The sequence below is a fragment of the Notothenia rossii genome (genome assembly GCF_949606895.1).
Source record: "Notothenia rossii genome assembly, chromosome: 12".
NCBI classification, from domain to species: Eukaryota; Metazoa; Chordata; class Actinopteri; order Perciformes; family Nototheniidae; genus Notothenia; species Notothenia rossii.
Window position 1 is genome coordinate 19513720 of NC_136911.1, and position 23184 is coordinate 19536903.

At 40.0% G+C, this 23184-nt stretch overlaps 3 protein-coding genes and 1 long non-coding RNA gene across 5 annotated transcripts in view; 3 read left to right on the top strand and 1 right to left on the bottom strand.

Moving 5' to 3' along the window:
- The window catches only part of tnfsf10 (TNF superfamily member 10), an 8088-nt gene extending 4244 nt beyond the window's left edge, over nt 1-3844 (top strand). Inside the window, exons 5-6 of the mRNA XM_079662369.1 lie at nt 703-947; nt 1898-3844. Coding sequence (XP_079518495.1) covers nt 703-947; nt 1898-2107 — 455 coding nt within the window. The 3' untranslated portion in view covers nt 2108-3844. The remainder of the gene's footprint in view (nt 1-702; nt 948-1897) is intronic.
- A 1262-nt stretch (nt 3845-5106) lies between these two features.
- The window catches only part of msl2b (MSL complex subunit 2b), a 29516-nt gene continuing 11438 nt past the window's right edge, over nt 5107-23184 (bottom strand). Inside the window, exons 2-5 of one of the 2 annotated variants that reach the window (XM_079661049.1) lie at nt 19993-20063; nt 13862-13944; nt 7706-9093; nt 5107-6782 (exon numbers count right to left, since the gene is read on the bottom strand). In XM_079661049.1, coding sequence (XP_079517175.1) covers nt 6486-6782; nt 7706-9013 — 1605 coding nt within the window. In that variant the 5' untranslated portion in view covers nt 9014-9093; nt 13862-13944; nt 19993-20063 and the 3' untranslated portion in view covers nt 5107-6485. Of the gene's footprint in view, nt 6783-7705; nt 9094-10834; nt 12198-13861; nt 13945-19992; nt 20064-23184 lie in introns of those variants that run through there. The other variant, XM_079661048.1, reaches the window with a different exon arrangement.
- LOC307026643 lies at nt 14338-16801 on the top strand. Its single transcript, XR_013804425.1, has 4 exons — nt 14338-14813; nt 15560-15674; nt 16133-16202; nt 16542-16801. It is a non-coding gene; the product is annotated as an uncharacterized lncRNA (long non-coding RNA).
- Nucleotides 17375-19215, top strand: LOC307026004 (uncharacterized protein). The gene is made up of 4 exons (XM_079661057.1): nt 17375-17705; nt 17929-18043; nt 18321-18393; nt 18978-19215. Exons 1-4 carry the CDS (start codon nt 17414-17416, stop codon nt 19053-19055), a joined length of 558 nt encoding a protein of 185 aa, XP_079517183.1. The 5' UTR covers nt 17375-17413; the 3' UTR covers nt 19056-19215.

Here is a 23184-nt window from a genome sequence, read left to right on the forward strand (position 1 = left end):
GAGTCTGAATTTAACCAAATAATGTAGACCGTTTGTTTTAAACTAATCTCTAAATAAAGGTATGGACTGATGATCTTTGAGAAGTGATAGCCTACAGACTTTCATTAGATTTTGGGGGATTTGACAAGACTTAAGACGTAGTTATTTGCTTTAGGGCTTCATTCATATGTACAGATCTAATTGTCTTTGTCATATAAATCAGGACGAAAGTACATTTTAACTTGAGCCTTTTCAATTCAGTCTGATGCTCAACTAATGGAGGTCTGCATACTGAAAGTCAGACGTTCTGAGAGGCCCTAATAAAATGCTGCTTTTCTAAGGAAATACAGGAAAAAGATTAGGTGACACAACAAAATTCTTACAAATGATATTTTAGACATTGGGTTATATCACAAATTTGACTTAGAGATGTAATATTTGCTTAGGGTTTCTGAATGTTGGCTTGCAAGGGGAATTCTTTCATTGCTTTTCAGTCATTTACTCAATTGTGACTCACTCTCATAACTGAGGACAATTGCTGAAAAAATGGGCTCTGGCTAAGCAACACATCGCATTGGTTTCATTTGATGAATACAAAAAATCTCTTTATGTATCGCCCCTATCATATTAATGAGTAGAATATAAATACATTTTGGGACATTCTTATTCCCATTTTCGCTTGTACATTTATTCTAAACACATTTTTATTTTGTACCTCCACAGCTCCAGTGTCGGCTGTGCGCCGGGTTCAGGGCCAGAAGATCTCCTGGTGGGAGGGGCAGAAGGGGCTGGCCTTCCTCCAGGACGTCCAGCTGGTGGACGGGGAGCTGGTGGTCCCGACGCCCGGCCTCTACTACGTCTACGCCCAGACCTACTTCAGACACACCCACTCCCTGGAGGAGGAGGGCGAGGACGAAGAGGAGGCCCAGGACAGAGGGAGACCCCTGCTGCAGTACGTCTATAAAAAGGTGAGGAGGGGGACATCATGTTTTATACTCTCGCATGATGTTGAGTGATTCTGCAGCTTATCCCTCAAATGTTTTTATCATTTGGCTTTACCTTCATTTGACCCTTGTGGATTTCTGACTCGCAAGTCATTTTAATTTAAAATCTAACCTGCCCTTTCCCTTGTGTAGATGCGTCACATATTTATTCTACAAATTCCTTCATCACACTTTGTTTAGCCTTTATTCGACCTGACAGTAGAGACACAGACATGCAACACAAGGAGAGGCAGGGAAGGGGTTGAATGATGCAACGAAGGGCTCTGGTACAGAATTTAATCAGACTTGTTTTAAATGTAATGCAAGTTGCCGTGGTCATTTAGAACTTGGTACTTTTAAATTAGTTTTTGTGACTGAACAAGGCAGACTGATGACTCAGATATTTTGACAAATGACTAATGAATCCAGTCATTGAAAGCATCTGTTGTCTCACCACGTGGCAAACAGCCAAAAACAATCTCTTTCTGCTTTGTCATGAGAAAACACAGGCTCTATTTAAAGCTGTTTATTTAAAGTAAATAGTTTATAATCACATGATAAACAGTTATTGTGAAGTTTCCCAATGATGTAATACACTTATGATCCAGCTGAAAAGTCAGTGAGGTGAAGCCAAATGTATTTGAGTTAAGTTAGAACAATAATCTGGTTCTTTTTTCATACTTAATACGTTTTGAGGGAATTCTTGGACAGGTTGAGGAAAAGGAAATCATTTGCCATCACTGCTTTTGTGATGGCAAAACTAAAGGCACATGATTGAAGACGATAAGATATGTTCATAGTTTGGAATGATGCCCACTGGCAATCAATCAGCTGATTTAGAGGTAGGGTGCACGGGCGATGCTAGTTTAATAAAAAGAAGGTCTTTTAAGTCTTATTCTCAGTATCTCACCTCACTCACCTCTCCTCCCCGTCAGATGGGCTCTTACCCAGTTCCCATCCTGCTGATGAAGACGAGCCGAACCTCCTGCTGGTCCCGGGGATCCCAGTTTTCTCTGCACTCGGCCCACCAGGGGGGGCTGTTCCCGCTCAGCACCGACGACCGCCTGTTCGTCACGGTCACCAACGCCTCCGCGGTGGACATGGACGAGAAGAGCAGCTTCTTCGGGGCGTTTCTCATCAGCTAGACGGTCAGATCCGGGACTCTACGTTGAGCGATCTCGGTGGTAAAGCATCGGTCTGGAAGAACCTGCTGCCGCCTCTAGACCCCTCCTTAAAAGGAACACAAATGAAAAACTGCAGCAAGTAGCATGGAGAAAAGCTCTTTTGTCAGGATCCCAAATCAAAAATGTATTTGACAACACTGGTTTCACATGGGATGTGAATGTCTAAGAGCTAATCGATCAACAAATATTTGTTCTTAAATGTATTGGAGTTGATGCAGCTAGGACTCAACAGAGATTTGAGTTTCTGTTGTACAGACATTTCCTTAAGGCAGACTTCAACAATTTAAAAATGAACTTAACGAAGTTCCATTTGGTCTAACCGGTCTCGAATAGCTTTGGTAAAACCGTAAACAAAATGTTTTTAAAAAGTTTACAGAACTTACTTAATTTACGCAGGTTAGCGTCTGTACGCAATTTTGAGCTGAACTTTCCTAACGGTGTGAACGGCTCTCAGATTTTCCACAAGAGGGAGCTGTTTTTACGGCTTTAAATGTATTTAGTGACATGCTCACATCATGCCACCTTTAGGAAAGGTGAGTTGTAGCAGTTTAGACTTTTATGCTTTAATTCAACTCGATCCATTTTATTGATTTATATCAAATGCCCTTAAAGTTGGAGTCCCTGCCTTAAAGAAATCAGCTGAATATCAGTGATGATCTGAGTGCCTGGATGTGTTTGTAAAAATATGTAAATATTGTGCAATATTTTGTGTTTTTTATTTTTCTAATAAGTTTGCAAAAATCTGGGTCTTGAGGTCTTAATGATCTCTTTCTCTCTCCTTAATGTCCCCTCAGTAAGATGTCAAACATAAGGCTTAAGCATGAACTTCTGAGACAGTTTACTGACCACGTGCTACTGCTAACATTAAAACCGTAACAGTCACATTGAAAGATTAAAGGTAGAAAATCACCACCTTTTTCTTGATGGGCTTTAAAAAGTTTTACAAAGTTTTACAATGTTATAGCCTTGTAAATCAGGCTGTGTTTTGGTTGGCAGCAGCACCACAGTCTCTCTGCTGTTGGCTCTTCCATCCTAACCCCGCTCCAAATGGTGCATGTAATGCTCCCTAAATGGTCGGTTTTCTGTCATTCGGATTAGCTGCAGATGTGACCTGCAGACTTGGAAAACAATCACGCACATCGGCATCCAAACAGCAGGAATGTGGGATGTATTGCTTTTGGAATGTATTTAACAGTTTTGTAATAAATACTGCAGTAAAGCAATAATGAGTTCCAATTAAGTCCTCCTTTTTTTATTTACAATGACATGAATGCAGCATTCACTGTCTGTAGCACTTGAGTCACAACAAATTACCTTTTTTTATTTCTTGTTTTCGCAAAACAATTATGGTTTTCAAGTTTTTTCCATCATCAAAAGAAATGAGAAATGTCAATATAATTTCAAAAGGTGGTTTGAAGTTGATAAGATATGGGCCTTATTGTGAGGTTATCAGCACTGTTTTTTTACACCTGATGAGTGATTTAAATGCAGTCAGTACCTTAGGGTATGTTCGCCATCCATTGGATAACCTGGAAACATCAGTCAGTCTTTTTTTTATAGCTTGGAACGCCTGAAAAACGGGATCAGAAATAAAACCTGTACACTCATGAGGTTGTAAACAATCAAAAACTGAATGTGAATGTAAATAAGCATGTGGTTTCGTCTGTGAATATGTGAAATAAAGACACTGTCAAAGTCCTCTGATGCCCATAGAGAAGAGCATTACCATCATCTTTTTCAAACAGATTTGTATTGTTTTATTTGAGTAAATACTAGGTTAATAGGTTTTGAGTTAACAGTATTGAAACCTTTAAAAAGCAGATGGCGAGGGTTTTGTAGTTTATTAATTAATTTCTGAAATTCACACAACTATTACTTTAAAATACAACCTCATCCCACGTTGAAGGATAGAAAGCACGTGGACCTTTGCTGATTAAAGCACGCTGTAGTGAAGAATTGTGCGACGTGGTATTAAGCTTTAGGAGCCCTGCAGTTTGTCAAAATCAAGAGATCAAAGCGGCAGGGACTCAGTCAGCTAAAGCCTGGAATATTTCAAATCCGACTCCAAAAGACCACTGATCGGTCTTTCATCTGGATCGCTTTCTTCCTTGATCTCTAAAAGCTTTTGTTTTAAATAAGTCCCATTTTAGTGTGTGCAGTTAATTTACCACATGAACAATACTGTGTAGACTTTGGAAGGATTTTTGTCACTTATTAAGGCTTTTGTTCCAAGGTACTAAAAAAGGCGAGATAATTACAAGATGTGGACAGAATCAAAACCTTCCTTGCTCAGTCTTCTTAATAAGATTTGTTGGAAGTTCGGTGACATTTGAAAGGGAGTTCTGCCTTAGTAATGATTGATTATGCAACATCAGGGTATATGCAGGAATCCTGAAGTCAAATGTAATACCTTTTAAGACCCTTTCCATACATTTTAAGACCTCATCGGCACTTCAAGTTTTAACCGGTTACATTGGCGACACACTTTACCTCACATTTACTATAGTATTGATTGTCCTTCCTCCTTATCTTCTAACCATTTGGACGCAAACTTGCATTTCCCCATAACGATGTTGTTTAACATCCGGTGTAAATGGTCCTTCGCGCGCTATCAAGCAGTGAGCGCGCGATGTCCTGTTCAGAATCACACTACACACCTACGCAATGATTACATTCAGGCAGGCAGACTTTAGAATACATCCTCTTTGGACAATTTATATACTTATTGAAAACATGCTAAATGTAATGCCTTGGCAAATGCCGCTTAATACTTTTGAATAGCCTTAATTTCCGCTAAATTGATTTATCAACTTGTAATACTTTTTAAGACCCCGCGGACACCCTGAACATAAAGCGAAATGCTGCCCTCTAGTGGATTGATTGCAGCTTCTCAGGAAACGGCTGTCAGGAAGCTTCAGACTACAGAAAGAGGGAAACAAATAATGACACAACACTTTTGTAAATTTTTGATTTTCTTTCTTTTCTGTGGAAATATGTTACAGTTATATTACAGGTATTTAAATGCCCGAGGGAAACAAACAACGTTTGGAGACCAACACTAAGAAGGAGACAGCAACTTAACTGAGACAGAAACAGTCCAGACTGAATCGACACGTAACCGTTGTTGAGATGTCCAATAAATACTGCAAATGTTGTTAACGCAACTTATTAAACACAGAAACTGAATAACAGATGAGGAAAACAGGGTGTGCTGTCCTTCTAGTGTCCTCTGTGGTTTTTAGCAGCATGTGTGTAGCTTTCCAGAAACCCAAAACTTGCGAATAACAATGTGCAGAGCCTGCAATCAACCAGAGTTTTAAACACAAGAAGAACATGTCAGAAATACGGTGGTTTTAAGCTAAGTGAGAAAAGTGCTTAATACAAGAACACGCAAACAGGACAACTTGCATCGTCAACATATATACCAGCAAACCAGGGACAGAAGTGTTGTCCCCCACCAGCCAAAATGGTTGGTTTACTCCAAAAATCACGACTTTTTCAGTTTCATATAAGTTTTTTAAATATACAATAACATTTAAGAATAATGTTTAGATGTCTGACAGTGACTCACAGAGTATAAACATTCAACAGACGACACTGAAACTGAATTTGGCTGGTGGTGTGAACTTCATAAACTGGTACTTGCAGTAAAAGATATCAAAAATGTTATTACTGTGAACGTTTTTAACTTTAACAGTTATGTTCAGGACTTTTCTTTCATTTATAGTAGTCTACTGAATAGACAAAATACAATCTACATTTTACCCGTGTGAAAATATTCTGGTTGAATGCAGGTCTCCCCCTGCACCATCCTCCATTGGTTTTGAATGTAACTTATAAAATATTTCATAAAATGTCTTCTTAAATGGGAACCGATTCCTCCATGTACAAAAAGTTTCTTTATATAAATTACACAAGTCTCTGATGATGTCTCAGTTTCTGCTAATACAGTTCATCTCCAAACCAAAGCCTTCCCCTCACACATACACACATACACACTCACATGCTCACACACACACACTCCCAACCTAGCTACACAACATGCTCTACACATGACCCATAGTAGAGGAGAAAACGAAAACTATCCCACTGAAAGGAAATCTCTGCGCATACAGTAACGCTACATCTCCTCCTCTCTCTCTCTCTCACACTGTTTCTGTATGCAAGACCACAAGCATGGCGCAGTTTCTGGCGATGGACGGAGGACGCCTCCTCAGCCTCAGCTGGTGACCCTCACCATCGCCTGTCACTGTAGCTGCCTTCTTCACGCCCAGGTGAACGACCCCCTGCTAGCGGGGCGGGGAATGTGCATAACGACTGCCCAGAGGAGGGCGGGACCTCAGCAGTCAAATCGCATCTCCAGTGAATCCTCAAAGGCCCTGTTGTCGTGCCCCGCCCCCGATAAGAAGCTGGCCGTGACGGGCGTCCCTGTAGCCGTGGTGACGTTGAGAAGGGTGTTGCCGGGGGAGCTGGTGGCCGGGCGGAGGGCTGCCGCGGTGATACTGGTGAGGTTGATGCCTAGCGTGAGACGAGTCTGTTCCAGAGCTTTCTCCGGCACGGCGAAGGCTTCCAGCTTCTTCTCTCCGTTGGCCATGTAAGAGTTCTGGCAGCCGCGGCAGATACAGTCCAGACATGCCTACAGAACAATGATCATAATTAACATCAGCAGTAGTTGTTTCAATCAAAAACTGCAGTTACGTAAAAGTCAAGAATGAGCTGTCAACAACAATTAAGGAATAAGGAATATTTGTTTTTGAAGCAATTGCAGTAAAGTTTGAACTTCTACAGCCCCGTGAAAAAATCAGCATAATATATCTGCTGACGTTGACCATGGGTTGGGTTAGAAGCTCCAGAACAAGCAAGTCAATAAACCTTGATTGAGCAAGTTTTGTAAAAACAAAGTCAAAAGGTTCCTGGCGCCCTTGTTTATTGACATCTATACCAGGTTTCACCACATTAAAAACAAGGCAACTGTATCATTACATTCACAGAAAACAACGGGTAACTTTTGTTTAATTTAAACATCTGCAATATAGTCTTCAACATGTCATAGAAAAGATAATATTTTCTCCCCCTGAATATTTAAAGCTCATGCATACTCATTTTGCATGTTTTTTAAAATAGTTTTATGTTAGTTTAATATTTTATGTTCGTTGAATGTTGTTAAAATAAATTCAGACATTCATGGTATCAATTTTAGCTGAAACGATTGCACGTGTGTTGAGTATGTGTGGGAGTTTGCAATGAAAAGAAAATCTCTATTCGAGGTAGCTGCGGTTTTAAAAGTGTGGGAACGACTTCTACAGAGGACCCACTTCCCTAATAGGCAGAGCTCTTTATGACTGAGTCAACAATCATTCATCCTCATGCCTGACTGCCACAGAAACTATATATCAGTTGGCTGTAATGAGCCCCTTGGTGGCAATTAAATCTGTTAATATGTATGCTGTTAACAGTTAAGCATATCCAAACATTAGTGGTTTTAACAGGGACAGCGTTAGCAAAACAGTAGACTGGATTGTGTGTGTGTACGTGGGGGGGTTACAGCATCGTGCTCACCTTGCGGTTGGAGTAGCAGGGGCAGCGCTGCCCTCTACAGGTCAACACTGAGGGGTTCTGTGTGGCTCGGCCGCACTTGCAGCCTTTCTTTTCCACAGGCTTTTTATACAGTGGCTTCGAGGGGCTGGGTGGGTGTGTCAGAGGGTGAGCATGGGGGTGTTGGGGTATCCTGTCACGGGTTTGTGTACGGGGCTTGGGTGTCCCTTGCCTGGCCTTGGTGTAAGCCTTCTTGGGGCCCCCGTGGTGCTCCACAGTCTTTTTCAGCGCCTTGTTGGAAACAAGCACAGTCTTGCCCACCTTGGGAGGACCACCATTCGGCACCGGGGCCAGGTGTGGGTGAGGCGTGACTGCCGGGTACTTAGGCTCTTGTTTGGTGGTGGCACCAGGGTGAGGGTGATGAGGGGAGCTGTTGGCACCGAGGGGAGGCCCCCGTAACAAGCTGGAAATGGGGAGGGGCTGCACCTTCTCGCTGTCGCTTTCTGAACGGGAGCGCTTGCGGTGGTACCGAGGGGGGACGTGGGGGGTGACAGTGGAGGGCTGGGGGGGAGGCTGCAGGGAGGGCTGCGGGTGATGTTGCAGGGGGCGAGGGCTGTTCCCTTGAGGGAGGCAAGTGATGAGGCGGGAGGAGTCAGGAGGACAGTGAGGCCCGTTGAGGCTGGACTGAGGTACTGAGGGGGGGCAGTCCAGATGGGGGAGGGGATCAGGGTCAGTGTCTGTATCAAGAGTCCTGAGCACCTCCTCCACGCTCAACAACAACGGCCCCCCACTATGTTTCAGGTCATCACCAAAAGTGCTGATTTCACAGAGCCCCGCCTCCCCTTTGACGCTCACACACACAGGAATCTCCTCCGATAAGCTCTCCTGCTTTGCAGCGCCCTTCTCTATGGTGACAGGCTGCAAGGAGTCCGAACTGATCAGACCGTTACAATCATGCAGCCCGTTCACACTGACGGTGCTTGGCTCCTCCACCTTGAGCTCCTCCACCTTGAGCTCCTCCAACTTGAGCTCCTTTGTAGGCGGAGCTTCATCAGGCTGAACCACGTTGGAGCTGGAGGCCGTGGGCGACAGGCTGGCTGAATCTGAAACGTCCTCGGCCTCCGGCTCGCTCTCAGCCAACGTGAGGCCCTCGTTGAGGATGGCCTGGAGGTCCGGCGAGTCGCTGGCGGCGCTGGCTATGTGCGGGGCGAGCGGCGACTGCGTGATGTAGAGACAGAGCTTCTGGTAACAGTGCACCAGCAAGGAGAGCTGCCTGTTTTCCTCAAAGCGGGAATAGTCTTTACACCAACTACATGACGGCTTCAACTGCATCCTCTGACCCTTACAGCCTCGACAGACGTAGTGCTGACATGATGAGTTGGTGGGGGCGATAGGGTCCTGCAGCAGATTACCTGAAGATCAAAGAGAGAAAGAGCAAATGTTTAAAACATGAATACATCACACGTTTCACAGGAATAGTGCAGAGCAGCTCCCACTGATAATTAATTCACAGATTTTCAAAGGAGCCAGTTAAAGCAACACAGCCTGACATCAATAGAAGTGTTATCTAAGCAACAAATGTCACATAAATGTCCAAACAAGCCCACATCCAATAAATGATAACCGTGGATGTAGAACTGTCAGTGTAGCTGAATTTTTTTGCGGATTTACAAAGCTTGCTTCCTCATTTGTTGTTTTTTTGCTTCGTAAACTGATGTGTATTTGTTAACCTGAGCGGTGCCTGGCAACTTGCCAGACTGGATGACAACCGCTCTTTGAGAGGAGCTTCCTTAGCAACGCTGGTTGCTAGGTAGTGCAGCTGCAGATTGGGGGGAAAAGCATGAAGGTCCATTCATGAGAAACAACAAACCTTACACACTCTACAAGGCCTGCCTGTTAAATCCCACATAACTGCATATAATCTATATTTAACACGATGTCTGGACTGCTTTTATATTGATTTATTATTTATATAATGGAGGAGGTATGTGCGAGTCCTTTAATAGAGTGGTAGCAATCACAAAAAAAACACTCCTTTAGCCTGTACTGACTATGGTTAGGGGGGAGAGTTACTACATTATGGATGAGCAGTGAAAACCATGCATTAGAGAAACCACCAAAATAAATCAAAGATGAGTTTTATTCACAGCCGGACAAGCAGAAAAAAGGCTCCCTCGCTCGAATAACAGACAGTTTTATATTACATTTACAGACAGTAATATATCGTGTTTTGATTAGACACCGTCAGGAACTACTTTACTTTTTGTTGAGCACATCTTTTATTTGGTTGTGTATTTGGGGATTACGAGGGTACGAAAGAGATTAGGTGCATACTATAGGGTGAGGCAGACTGCTATTCAACACGATAAACAGAGAAACGCCCCGATGCTGCCTAACAGCACACAGAGGGGGGTGTGTCACGGTGGGTGTTGCTGAGAAATATGATGCGTTCAGCGCGCTTCGGAAAATGTGGTTTCGTCTCATCATAAACACGACGTGTAATTCAAAGCTGCTATGACTTATAGTCCAATGCTTGACAACATCATTCAGAACGAGTTGATTTCAATTCGTCTAGGATGTGTGTTACTAGTTGATGATGTACATTTAACCGGCAATGTATTGTTGCTGCTGGTTTAGGGAGAATATCATATGTATTCTGTACTAGTCGGTTAGTTTGATAGTAATAATTACTATTCAACAAAACATGTTTTAAGGCAACATAATTCCACCACCTTTCAAAGCCAATGTTTAAAAACATATTAAACAATGATTTCCTATAATTTATTTTGCATTGCTCAGTTCCCTATATTATACTGCATTATTTATTCAATTTTATTTCACTTAGTTTTCTCCAATTTGTATCGTTATTATTAATTCACCACAATAATACTCTTTGCAAGTACCTTTAACTGAAAGAGTAATTGCTTGCTCCACACCACTGTGGATTGTTGGTTTATTTGTCATTACTAGTTCCGATTTATATATTTCCGACTGTAAGTGAAAGCAGCCTTTTTAAAAGGTTCGCTCCCACTGCAAGCACAGCTGACAACAAGGCACCCATACTCAACATCTCTAAAAAAAATTGTTTGGTTATAAACACCTTTCTCTCCACTATCACATTTGTAAAAATTAATAAAATCCACACAAACTTACCACAGACAAGGCAGGAAAGAGACTGGCGGAAGAAGGGCAGCAGCTTGCAGAGCTCCGCGAGGGCCCGGGGGTCTCGGGGGTCGCACTGCAGCACCGAGCGGCTCGCGGACACGTAGAGAGAAGTCGCATTCACCGGGTTCATCTCAGCTGCCTGTCCCGGGGCTCCGGTCCGATGTATTAATACGTTAAAACACCAAAATCACACAAACAAAAAAACAAACCGATGGAGGCAGCGGTAGAGCAGCGACTCCCGTGCTCTGAGCGCTAAAATCACTGTTTTTGTCAATGGAGTCTGGTGGCTTTGAAGAGAGCATAGATGGATGTAAAGGGCTTCAAGTTGGTAAATCCCACATATATAAGAGTCTACGCAAGGAGCAATCGAGGTTACTCATCCCAAATCACATACTCAAAGTAATGTCCCAGCTCTGAAAGTACTGCTGCTTTTGGTCGGAAAGATTATAAATGCATCCACAATCAGGCCGATCATGCATATAAACATCGGCTCATCCACGTCGATGTGTCTTGTTTCCATACAGTCCGTGAGGTATGATTAGACAAAGCATCATGTGGCGCTCTTTCCTCCGTTAGTGGCCTTACTAACGTTACTTACAGCTGGATAGCTAGCAGCAGACACTCAGAAATTCAAACAGGGGCTTTCGTGGCAAAGTGCTCCGGTTTGCAGTGGTTTGCCCCGATAATGCCATAGTCCACATGCATGCTGGTCCCGTGCTCTCACGTCGGTCCAGAGCTGGTGTCAAACAAAGCATTTATTATCTCACACGGAGGCTCCAATTTGGCCAGGCAGTGCAGCCCCAGCAGGCTCGTTATGGTTGTGTTATTGTTCAGATTCAAGGCGGCTTGAAAACAAAACAGGCCGCCTCGGCTCCAAATGCTCCTCTTGGGTGAAACACATCAACAGCAGCACGTCGATATGAAGCGGGGAAGCTCGTGAAGAGGTTGTGGTTAATAAAACAAAAGTAATGTCAAAGCTCTAACGCTTTTTTTTATGTTAAGAAAAATGAACCAGCACAAGCACCGAGCTCTGGTGACAGTTTTTTCCGCCTGAGGTGCACCAAAAGCCGGCTACAAAAGAAGGCCGCTCCCCCTCTTCTCGGTATTAGCGAGACTCTCTCGTACTCGCTAGTCGCCTACGCGGGAATGTAACAGCAAAATCAAGAGTTCGGACCAAATGATGTCCTCCTGCAGCTTTTGGTAGACCCCCAGAGTGCCAGGGAAGAGCGAAAGTGAAATAAATCCGTATTTGTGTACCTTGCTATCGTTAGCCGCGGAGTATTCCTCATATCTCCCGTCGCTTTTCCACACACAAACAAGGGGGCGCTGTTGCTCAGATCTCGCGAGAACGCGTAACGCGGTCAATTTTAAAAATACAATGGAAATACCACACATGGTGGAAACTATTTTTAGATGGAGTAAACCCATTTATTTCACAATGGCAACATTAAGCAATGCATGGTGTCACGTTTGTATTAGTCTTTTAAACCAGATACTTTTATTGGTGTTAAGTTGTTATTAGTCTTTTAAAACTGATCATTTTATTTGTAATATTACAATATTGTACATTTTATCTATTTCTTTAACTGTTTCAAACTATTTCCGGGAATACTACATTGTTTGAATGTAAACCTTTTTTTTTTTAACTCAAAACTGTCAAATGTTGTCAAATAAAAGAGCACAAAATCAGCCTGAATCATTCAACATGTCCCATTAGTTTGTGTTGTGTCATCTCCAAGTCATTTAGTCATTATGAACCCCCCAAAATTAACATAATAATGCAGAGGAAATTGTCTTTAGGGGTAGCAACGGTCCTAATTATTCCAGCTTGTTTAAATGCGATAACATTGTGCAACTCAAAGAAGAGATCGCTGTGAGGTGCTGTCCGAGAAAGAACAAGGAGAACACACGTAAGGTGAGTCACCATGGAAACCTTTAGCAAATTATGTTTAACTGTTAAAATAGCTACAGACAAACGCCCTCCCAAAAATATACTGATAATAATGTTGACACACTTGGATGATGCAACACACAGATACTATCTATCAATGAACCTTGCCCATATCTTTCTTCCTCTTTTTCTTTTGTCTTGACTCTGTTCATACGTGAGGCCGCTGACCAGCAGGGACTTTCCACTTCAAGGGTGTTGTTGAGGCAAACAATACCCCACATTGTTAACTAGATGTTGCTTTTGAATGACATTAGAGCTGCTACAACTAGGTACATTAACAATTATTCAACTTATCAATCAACTTAAAGGTGAATTATGCAGGTAAATTAATTAAATTGTTTTCAGGTCAGACAAATCAAGCAAGTTTAAATCATAAACATTAGCTTGCAGATATGTAAATGATTAATTGACTTATCGGTGGATTCATTAATAGTTAAACAAATAATTGTTAGTTTTTTTACTTTTCGGGTTTCCAGAAGCCTCTCGTGCTTTTATGACTGTTTTAAGCTATAGTGGTAACAGTGGATGTATAAATAGAGTTAGTGTGTGAGTCAATGAGAGTTATTTTAAGTGTGTCTCCATATAGGCTCATACATGTGGGTTTCCTCTCTTCTTGCTCACAACAAATTATAAGAAAACCTGAATTGTAATAATTTCCACCCTACTGAAATAATGCATGGCTTCATGACCTCATTGTTCATTAGAAAATAATTAGTCAACGTACTTATCTATTGCACTCTATGACCTCATATGTTACACAGTAGTAGCTGTGGTGTTAGGAAGCATATGAATCAAGGCAGTCATTCACCAAATATGGCGGGAGTTGACCCCTGTCATTCAGCTGCCTAAATGACATAAAAACTGGTTAACAACGATCTAATTATTATCTTGTGATTATAATTTTTTTGTTGATTTTCTGTAACTGAGAATGACCTTGAGTAACACGAATGGCGCACGTTTGATTATGAAATGTCAACAAATGATTTCATATTAAATGTTTTTAGTGGTTGTACATCAATTGTGTGAATGTTGGTGGGGATAGTGAATGAACAATATGCTCTTACCTGCGTCAATAACCACTTTGGAGGAGGTACTTGGCACCCAGGTTTATTTCCTCACCAGTATCAGGAAGAGCGTAAACTGGGTTCTGCAGGTTTGAAAAAGAAAGGGTTAGGGTTGGAAAAAAAACAAATCAGTTAAAAATGAACATAATTGTGCAAATATCTTTAAATAAATTCTTCTACTGACACATGAAATAGTTCAAATTAATCCTTGACTTCCCTTCTGACTGGTTCATAGTTAGGACACAGGAAAACGTAGGTGTAACCGCCCTCGTTAAACCTCCGTGTATGAGCTCCTTTTCACAAGCAAATGACACAATCATTTTGAAACTAATTAATTCATGACCTTATTCTGACCTTTAAGAGAGTTCAAGCGTTTCCTGCTATACGTCACTTGTATTTTTTTTTCCTTAATACATAATACTGATATTAAACATCATGATTTACAATTATTGGAACTAGGAGATCGTAAGCATAAAAAATAACCCCAACTAAAAGGTATGATGACAGATGTGCAATGAGGTGTTTTGTATATCATCGTGTCATTTCGATTCAATTTTGATACAAGTGTTAGTGAGAGGGGGATGACAAGTCCTGCAGCAACAACACAGAGAGAACAAGCACACTTTATATGGACATGTTGGAAAAACTACTACCTTTTTTTAGCACAAGAGCTTCTGCCCCCCCCCCCGCCTTGTCACCTCCGCAGCATTATTGTTTCCATTCTAGGAACATGTCCGTGACTACAATGGTTCCTCTTTTAGTGTGAAGTTGAGGTATATAAGATCCCAACTGTCCGGTTCATTCATCATTACACTCAGTAGACTTACAGAACTACAAAGCGCTTTAAAGCTGAGGTCCAGTCACTTTGAAGATTTGAAGATGAGTACATCTGTCACCCGTTGGATTTTGCTGCTCACCCTGGCTGTTGTGATGCTCCTCTCTGAATCAAAAGGTAACACTGAACTTAAATGAATTTAAACCTTTTTGAATGTTGATTTATGTAAAACGTGTGTCTTAGAATTTGAAGAAATTTGCTTTGGATAATCGGACAAAAAGAGGAATTTAGGATGTCCTAATTGGCTCTTAGAAAATCCTAATAATATAATATTAACATTTTCTGAGACATAATTGGCAGATTAATTCATTAAAATAATCATTACCTTTAGCCCCGTCAAAGTGGCAGTTATAGATTCCAAAGATATTGAATAAATAATCCAAAATGGGTGTTGATACACCAATTTATGGATTCTAACGGCGTAAATTATGATGAAAATGAAGGGGAAAAAGGTAAATATACAACATTAATATTTTTCTTCAAGTCAATCAATTTACTTTCATACATTTTAGTCTAGTTTATCTAATATTAGATTAACAACTGAAATAAAATAATAGAATAGAAAAAGTGTTGTTAGTTTAAGCCAAATTTAGTAAATAATGCTATTTGATTCAGCCATAACAAATAATTAGCAGTAATTCAGAGAACTGTAACCATGGCTACAGTGCGCCTTGGAGGAATCTAGAGTGTGACATGTTTCTATACACTACTGATGTAACTCTGAATAACAACGTATCGTGTGTGTGTGTGTGTGTGTGTGTGTGTGTGTGTGTGTGTGTGTGTGTGTGTGTGTGTGTGTGTGTGTGTGTGTGTGTGTGTGTGTGTGTGTGTGTGTGTGTGTGTGTGTGTGTGTGTTGTTGCAGTGGGGGCCTGGGGTCAGCATTTAGCCTGCCAGAGAAAGTGCACCGGCTTCAAGGTCCAGCACATCCAATCGTGTGTTGAACAGGTGCAACGCAGGCGCTGCAACCACGCCTTCTTGTAAGCATTTTCTACTCTTTTTCTACCGACTTCATACAGGAAAACATTGATTGTATTACCAGATTATTGTATAAATCGATGTATGAAAAAACAAAAGGAATTGTGAGAACTGAATGTGGAAGTATATACTGAAGGAAGTTGACTTTTCAGGATCAAAGTCTCAAACCATCTGAATTCAATTCCTTTTTATAACATTTAGTTTACATTTATTTGGGAATTATTTTCCAAACTAGCAATTTCTGCTTTTAATATTCATCTTTTTCAATATTTTTTCAAGTGACACAATGCAAATGAAAATGATGTGATTTGAAATTCAGTTGCTGGTGACACATACAGTATTACTGCCCGTATTGAACTTCATTTAGGTGTAATTTGGTGACATAAGGAATTCTGTGAAATGGTAAATGTTTGCATGGTCCCCAAACATTCAGATAATGAAAATGTGTCTCTGTTTCCAGGGTTAAAAACGCAAAGGGTACTCGTTGCATCAAACCAGACGCTGTGTGGCTCCAAGAGATGATAAAGAAGGTGAGAATCTGACAAATCACACAATAAGTCACACAAGCACGAGAAAATGAGGTCATTCAGGAAACCAAATGTTCACCTTTTAAATAACGATACAGATAATCACTCAAGCATCACTCAAATTGTTTTCTAAATGTTTGATTATATTTTCGATTGGGCAACAACAGCAGTTTTAATAAAATAAATTAGTTAAGAGTTTCAAAGTACGTACCCACTGGGAAGACAAGTTGAAGCAACCATAAAGCAACAGATCAAATATTAAAACAATTGAATAAATATTTCCTTATTTTTAAGGACTTGTCTAATTGTACACTTCCTGTTCCCTCTCCTTCTCCACTGCAGGGAGAGCTACACTGTCCTCCAGATATTCACCTTTAAAAGGAAGATGTCCATGAAGAAGAAAATCGTCCCGGCGAAGCAGCTACTCTGAACCTTTCCTGATAATTTACTATTTATTACTTTTAACTAAATATTTATTTACATTTGTAACTTATTTTTCTATTTATCTTTATACAGCCATACATAGTGTGGCATTATCCTGTGAATGTGTCAATGACAGTAATGGCAAAGTTTGTATTGCTTGAACCTGGAACTAAAAATAAAATGATGCGAAACTGCACTTGAAATGTTTGGCTCTATGAAACCTGAGGTACTTATATGATTCTGTTTTCTTCAAAGTTGTATCTTTCTGGTTGAATGTACTTATTGTAAGTCACTTTGGATAAAAGCGTCAGCTAAATGCAATGTCATGTAACTGATCCAAAATGGGAATGGCTCTTGTTTTTCCACGTGTGTGAGGATGTGATGTTTTGGCGGCAGGGCAGTGAGGATGCATGGGGACTTTTTGGTTGACTCAGTGTCACTTTTAAACCAGACAGTTGTTATAAAAATAGGGGGAACAAAGAACAGACAGACCTAAAGCAAAGGCATTTAAATAGAATATATAAGAATGACATTACAATAGAAAACGGAAAGAAACAAAAATATTATAAACTTGAACAAATCTGTGAGAGCAGGCCACCAAGGCCAAGAGCCCATTTTAGCAAAGAATCTGACTGAAAGTTACATAAAGATAGCTAACATGCAAATTTTAAAAAAGGAGAAACGGATTTACACTTTCACACTTTTCACGAGAATTGTCTTTAATCATGATGTTGAAATATCAGTATGTTTGCACACGGACTCATTGTAGTGCAAAACAAAGCAGAACATATATGGACATGATCCACAAACTCCTCCACCTTCAGGGTGTGAGTGTGTCCAGAAACACTGCGCATGACAACACGGGTTCCTCATTTAGCGTGAAGCTGCAGTTTATAAGACCTCCCCTCCCTGGTTCACTCATCATCACACTTTGGCGAGTTGAGCTGTTAGTCAATAAAGAAACAGTTCTCAGATCAGTCTTTGTCGCTGTGAATGGTTTGAACATGTGGACGTCTCTCTCCGTCAGTCGCTGGATCTTTCTGCTCACACTGACCGCTGTGATGCTCTTCTCGGCATCAGGAGGTACTTCATCAGTAGAGTTAGTCCAGCTAATAGGACATACTTTATTTATTCCGTCATTATTCTATTTGTATGTGAAATTCAATGATGATAATATATATTGAAACATCATGTTGATGAATCTTAAATTCATCTTTTTCTCTGGGTACCTCGTGCTGTGTGTCATCATTGTTATTTTTCCAAAAGAAAAACACACATTAATGATCTCTCTCTCTGTCTGTTGTAGTTGATTCAAATACACATTTGAAATGCTGCAAACCCTTCAGACTACCTCAGATTAATCCAATCAAGCATTGCTATAAGCAGACACAGCGACGCGGCTGCAGTCACGACGCCTACAAGTAAGTCCCTCTCTGCTGTCATCTCTAATGTCAAATGTTATTCTAGTTAAGACGTACCTCAGGATACCCGAACACACTCAGTGACATCGCAGCAAATTCACCTCCACTTGCTTCTTGTTATTCCAATTTAAGTAATCAGAGGAAAATGTATGTACTGTGCTGTTCCCTCTCCACACATTTAAATAGTGATCGTTTAATGAGGGTTAGTTCAAGAAGAAAAGCGTCAACATTCAGGCATTGATGAACGCGCTTAATTGTTGTATTTCCCTGTTTCTAGGGTTACACATGAAAACGGTCAACTGTATTGTGTGAAACCAACACCTCCATGGCTCCAAAAACGTCTGAAACAGGTGAGTATCAGTGGTAAAAAAAACAGGGAGCATGACGAGCTACAGTGTGAATAATTCAAGAATGAAAACCGTTCCTAGCCCTGCAGGATGACAGCTTTACAAAATGTTTCCAATTGAGGCGATTGTGACGTTCCTGAGATGTTGTTTACTTCCATTGCTGGTTTGCTTGCATCAGGCAATGTAGATTTGATCAAACTAGCTTTGAGAAAAAAAGAAATAAAAAATACTGTCATAACTAAGGTTTGTTTCACATTTAAAGAAAAATGCAGTGATCATATTTATACTTTTAATATATAAATATTTCCTGGGTAGAACTTTGTCATGTGGTGCCAAATGAAAAAAAAAAAAAATTCCCGTGAGAAACAATCTCTATATATTCTATTGATTATACTAGCGTTTATTAACTTGAGTCAATTCCCCCTTTGATTTGTATCAAATTACATCGTTGTTTTTAATTATTAGTTAGCCACAGAGGCGTAAAATAATGAATTACCAAAGAAAGCATCATAAGTAAAACTCATCACAAGGATATCATTAATTTAATTTCCTTTTCTCTCCTTTACCCTTTCACTCTCGACACACAGGGATTAAACTGTTCTCCAGATATCTCACCCAATTTGAGAAAAAGATTTGAAGTCCTGGATGAAGATGAACTGGAATAGCAAAAAGGATGCAGCATGGCAGCTACTGGGAAAATGTGCTGGATAAAACATGCAGGTCATTTCCTACAGCCTTAAAGCCATCTTGTAGACATTTGGACAAAGTCATATTTTTTGTTAAATGCACCTGTAAACAAAATAAATCATTTGTTGGCTTTTAAAATGTGACTGAATCTTGATTTTCTGCATGTTCACGGTATATTATACTGCACAGTACTGACAGTGTATTGATGGGGTTTTCTGTGGAGTAAGTAGTAATGGAAACAGTGAATCCAGAAGAACTGTGTGATGAGTCAGTACGCTTTATTAATAACTGTCTGTACTTCAGTGGACAAACCCTCTCTGAATGAGTACTTGCAATTACATTCATGTGTTTTATGAAGGGAGTCAGATTATGAATTACCCAAGCTCTTGATACTCCCTTTCTTACGTTGAATCATCTGAAAAGGCTGCTTAAATGAAACCAAAGCCAAAAGGTTCAGATTGTTTACTTTCATTAATTAAAGAATTATACAGTGGGGGCTTTTTATTTAGTTCAAACCAAATTAGGTTTGAAAATGCTCTTCAGCAGCTAAATAAGACTGCTAAATGTTTTTATCATATCAACTTGTCACCGATGTGTTCAAAACGTGTTTGTGCTGCCACCAAGTGGACAGATAAATAATTGTTTTACAGTGTGTTAATATCCTCCTTTCCAAACAAGTGTCAGAGTGATTGATGCTACATCTGTCAGCATTTTCTTCTAAAATATATTTTTAGCTTGTTGGTTGGACAGAACAAAACATTTTAAGATAATGCCATGGTCTCTGGGAACCTAAGATAAATCCAATCAAGCATTGCTATGAGCAGAGACAGCGACGCGGCTGCAGACACGATGCCTACAAGTAAGTCCATCTCTGCTGTCATCTCTATGTCAAATGTTATTCTAGTTCAGACGTACCTCAGGAGACCCGAACACACTCAGTGACATCGCAGCAATTTCTCCTCCACTTGCTTTACTTCGTCTTAATCCTGAAAAAGGAAATAAACTGTTATTCCAATTTAACCGTTCGAAAGCGTTCGAACGCTGTTACCGTTCATGGTGTTCGCGGGTCAATTTTTACCCATGATTTATCTCAGTCCAAAACATACACAAAAAATGACTATCATCCAATATTGTTTTAACTACATCATAACTAACCTATAATGCATTAATAACCGTACAATCCTGTTGTAATTCTATTTTATGACCCCAAAACACATTACACCACATATTGCACACGTGCATGTGTGTGTGTTCAGGTTCAAGCATTAGAGTGCATATTCTTTGAGAAAGGTCGAGTTCCCGTGGGGGGAGGGGGAGGGGGGCAGAGGGAGGGGAGACCAGGTGCATGTTGCGAAAAATCATTGTTACAGTGGATGAAGGGTGGGACGGGGGCGGGGGGGGTCTCCCCAGACCCGAACACCAAATTATACTCTTTTTTTTTTAGAGGCCCTTCAGACTTGGCAAAAATGCTCAAAATCTGTTTTGTATTGTTCATATAGCTGTTGTGGAGGATATCATGAAGCCTTGTTCCGATAAAAAAAAACTAGAGCATAGTTATTATATCATTTTATACTTGAAACGGGTCACGGGAGACCCAAACACAACATAAGGGTTAAGTAATCAGAGGAAGAAGTATGCAGATCTAGTATTAATAATGATAAAACATTTCAATGATAAAGCACTTTAGGTGCTCAAAGGCACTTAACAGAGATACAAAATAGATAAATAAAAATAAGTAAGATTAAAATGGAGTTAATTAAACAATATTTAATAAAGTCCACAGCATTAAAAGTCAGTCTGAAAAGGTGAGTTTTTTTAAATGTAAACTTACTTCAATTGTACTTAAAGTAGTAAATGTATGTTCACCAGTGGAGTTCAAAGCCTTTCCTGCACTGCATTGTAGGAAATGAACATGTTTTAGTTCCCTGTTTCCTGATTCTAGGATTATCACAAGCGGTCAAATGTATTGTGTGAAACCAAAATGGCTCGAAAACCGTCTGAACCCGGTGAGTATCATGTGGTGCCAAATGAAAAAAAAAAAACAATTCCCTTGAGAACAATTCTATATTGATTATGCTAGCGTTTTATTAATTTGAGTGAATGTGACTGAATCTTATTTTCTGATATGCATGATTGGGGTTTTCTCTGGTGAGTGTGCAGTAAAAATGGAAACAGTGAATCTAGAAGAACTGTGTGATCAATCAGTAAGCTTTATTAATAACTGTCTGTACTTCAGTGGACACATCTGCTTTGTATATACTTGTAATGACATACATGTGTTTTATGGTGTCTTTTTATGAATTACTCAAACTCTTGATACTCCTTTTCTTACCATGAATAATCTTATATGGCTGTTTAAATAAAACAAAAGCCAATAGTTTCAGATTGATTACTATAAATAAGTTTACAGTGAGAACAGGGAATGGGTGCCTTTGTATTTAGTTGAGAACTACATTAGTTTTTTCCGGGAAAAGCAACTTAATAAGCAACCATTTCCTAAAAAGGTTCATCATATCAACTTGTCAGCGTTGTGTTTACGACTTGTCAAGTGGCCAAATAAATCGGTTATTCGAAGGGTTTGAATATTTTTGCTCTGACAGATTATATATTTATGCAATATGTAAATAAGCATATAACATGGGCACTGTTTCAGAAATTAATTTCAATTAAAACTGAGGTTGTTCCTGATGCGGTTAGGGAAAATAATTTGCTTAAAATGTTGCATTTAAACAGTTTATCCGCCTTTAAATAAGCTAACTGATGTCAGTAGTGGACACAGCCAGATGAAGGTGCCTTAAAGCTTTAAAATTGAGCTGAAAAAAAGATAATCTCCAGTCAATCATCAAAAACACTATCTTTCTGTTATCTTATCCTGATACATATCTTGCTTTAAACTACAGAAGGATTTAGGACAGAAGTAAATATATGTCAAATCTGTATGTAAATGTGTCTTTTTAGAAAATGGCCTTTCCTTTCTACTCAAGAGTGATGCATAACGTGTGTAACTAGTCATTTCATTTTCATGTTTTTATTCCAGTCCAGTGTTTCCCCTATATACAAATAGCGGCGGCAATAATATTTTTTAATTAAAATAATAATAAGTGGTGACCCCTAGCGCTCGTGGCAACTTTGCGCGCCACCGATACGCGGGAAAGCTGTCAATTTCAGAGCTGAAGGAAAGCCTTACATTATCTTATAGTTATGTGGATTTGTAGTATTTGTGTTACTGTATGTTCAATAAAGGTGTATTTTGCTAAATCTTGAGACATTGCCACAGTATGTACTAGGCCTCAAGAGCCTTTCTTGTGCTGGCAGACACATAGAAACATATTGGCGAGGCGCACTTCTCACACACTAAAAGATTCCACGCACTCCGCGCTCACATTTTGCCGGCCCCGCGAGCCTTAGCGCCGCTGCTATGACTCCATCCTAGGGGAAACACTGCGGTCACATAACGGTTCTTTGGTTTTCATTTAATCGTCGTATTATTATCTACCTAATACCTATATGACATTTTTTGTACTATCTGAAAGTAAAATGAAACTTTTGCAACAGTGAAATGCGAAAAACATTTGATCTAAATCAGTTTGCACCGACAGTTAAGGGCTCTATTCAAGTAAGACCATCTGTGCAGAGAATGATGAGGCTTGTTCTTGTTCATTGGAAGTACACAAATAAAAATGTATGATATATATTATGCAATGCAATGTGAAGCAATACAATTTAGCAATCTTAAATGACATGTCATTCCAGTGTGTTTATCATGGTTATGATCAGGGTGGGACATCTGTCAGTTGCTAAATCCAATATTTCAAAACAACCCAATGCACGACATGAGGCTATTTTTGCACTAAAACCTTGAAACAGGTTAGCCAAGTGGTATGTTGTCACTTTTATAGAGAACCCACAGAAACCCTGTGTCATGGTGAAAAGACCAGATGAAGCAACAAGAAAGAGGAAGAGGAGTTTTGGGCAACACAAATTGTGATATTTAAAAAGGCGGTTGTTTCATTTTTCATTTAATTGTTTATTGGCAGGGACAATGCACAGTAATGAACACTTAAAACATTCAAGTGTATCAATCATAACACTGCCAGATTTAGCTTT

Bases quoted from the DNA above. Each gene is read 5' to 3' on its own strand.
- LOC307026004 (XM_079661057.1), top strand. From the start codon at position 17,414: ATGGACATGATCCACAAACTCCTCCACCTTCAGGGTGTGAGTGTGTCC. The intron at 17,706-17,928 runs GTACTTCATCAG...TGTCTGTTGTAG, and splicing joins GCTCTTCTCGGCATCAGGAG to TTGATTCAAATACACATTTG. The intron at 18,394-18,977 runs GTGAGTATCAGT...CTCGACACACAG, and splicing joins TCCAAAAACGTCTGAAACAG to GGATTAAACTGTTCTCCAGA.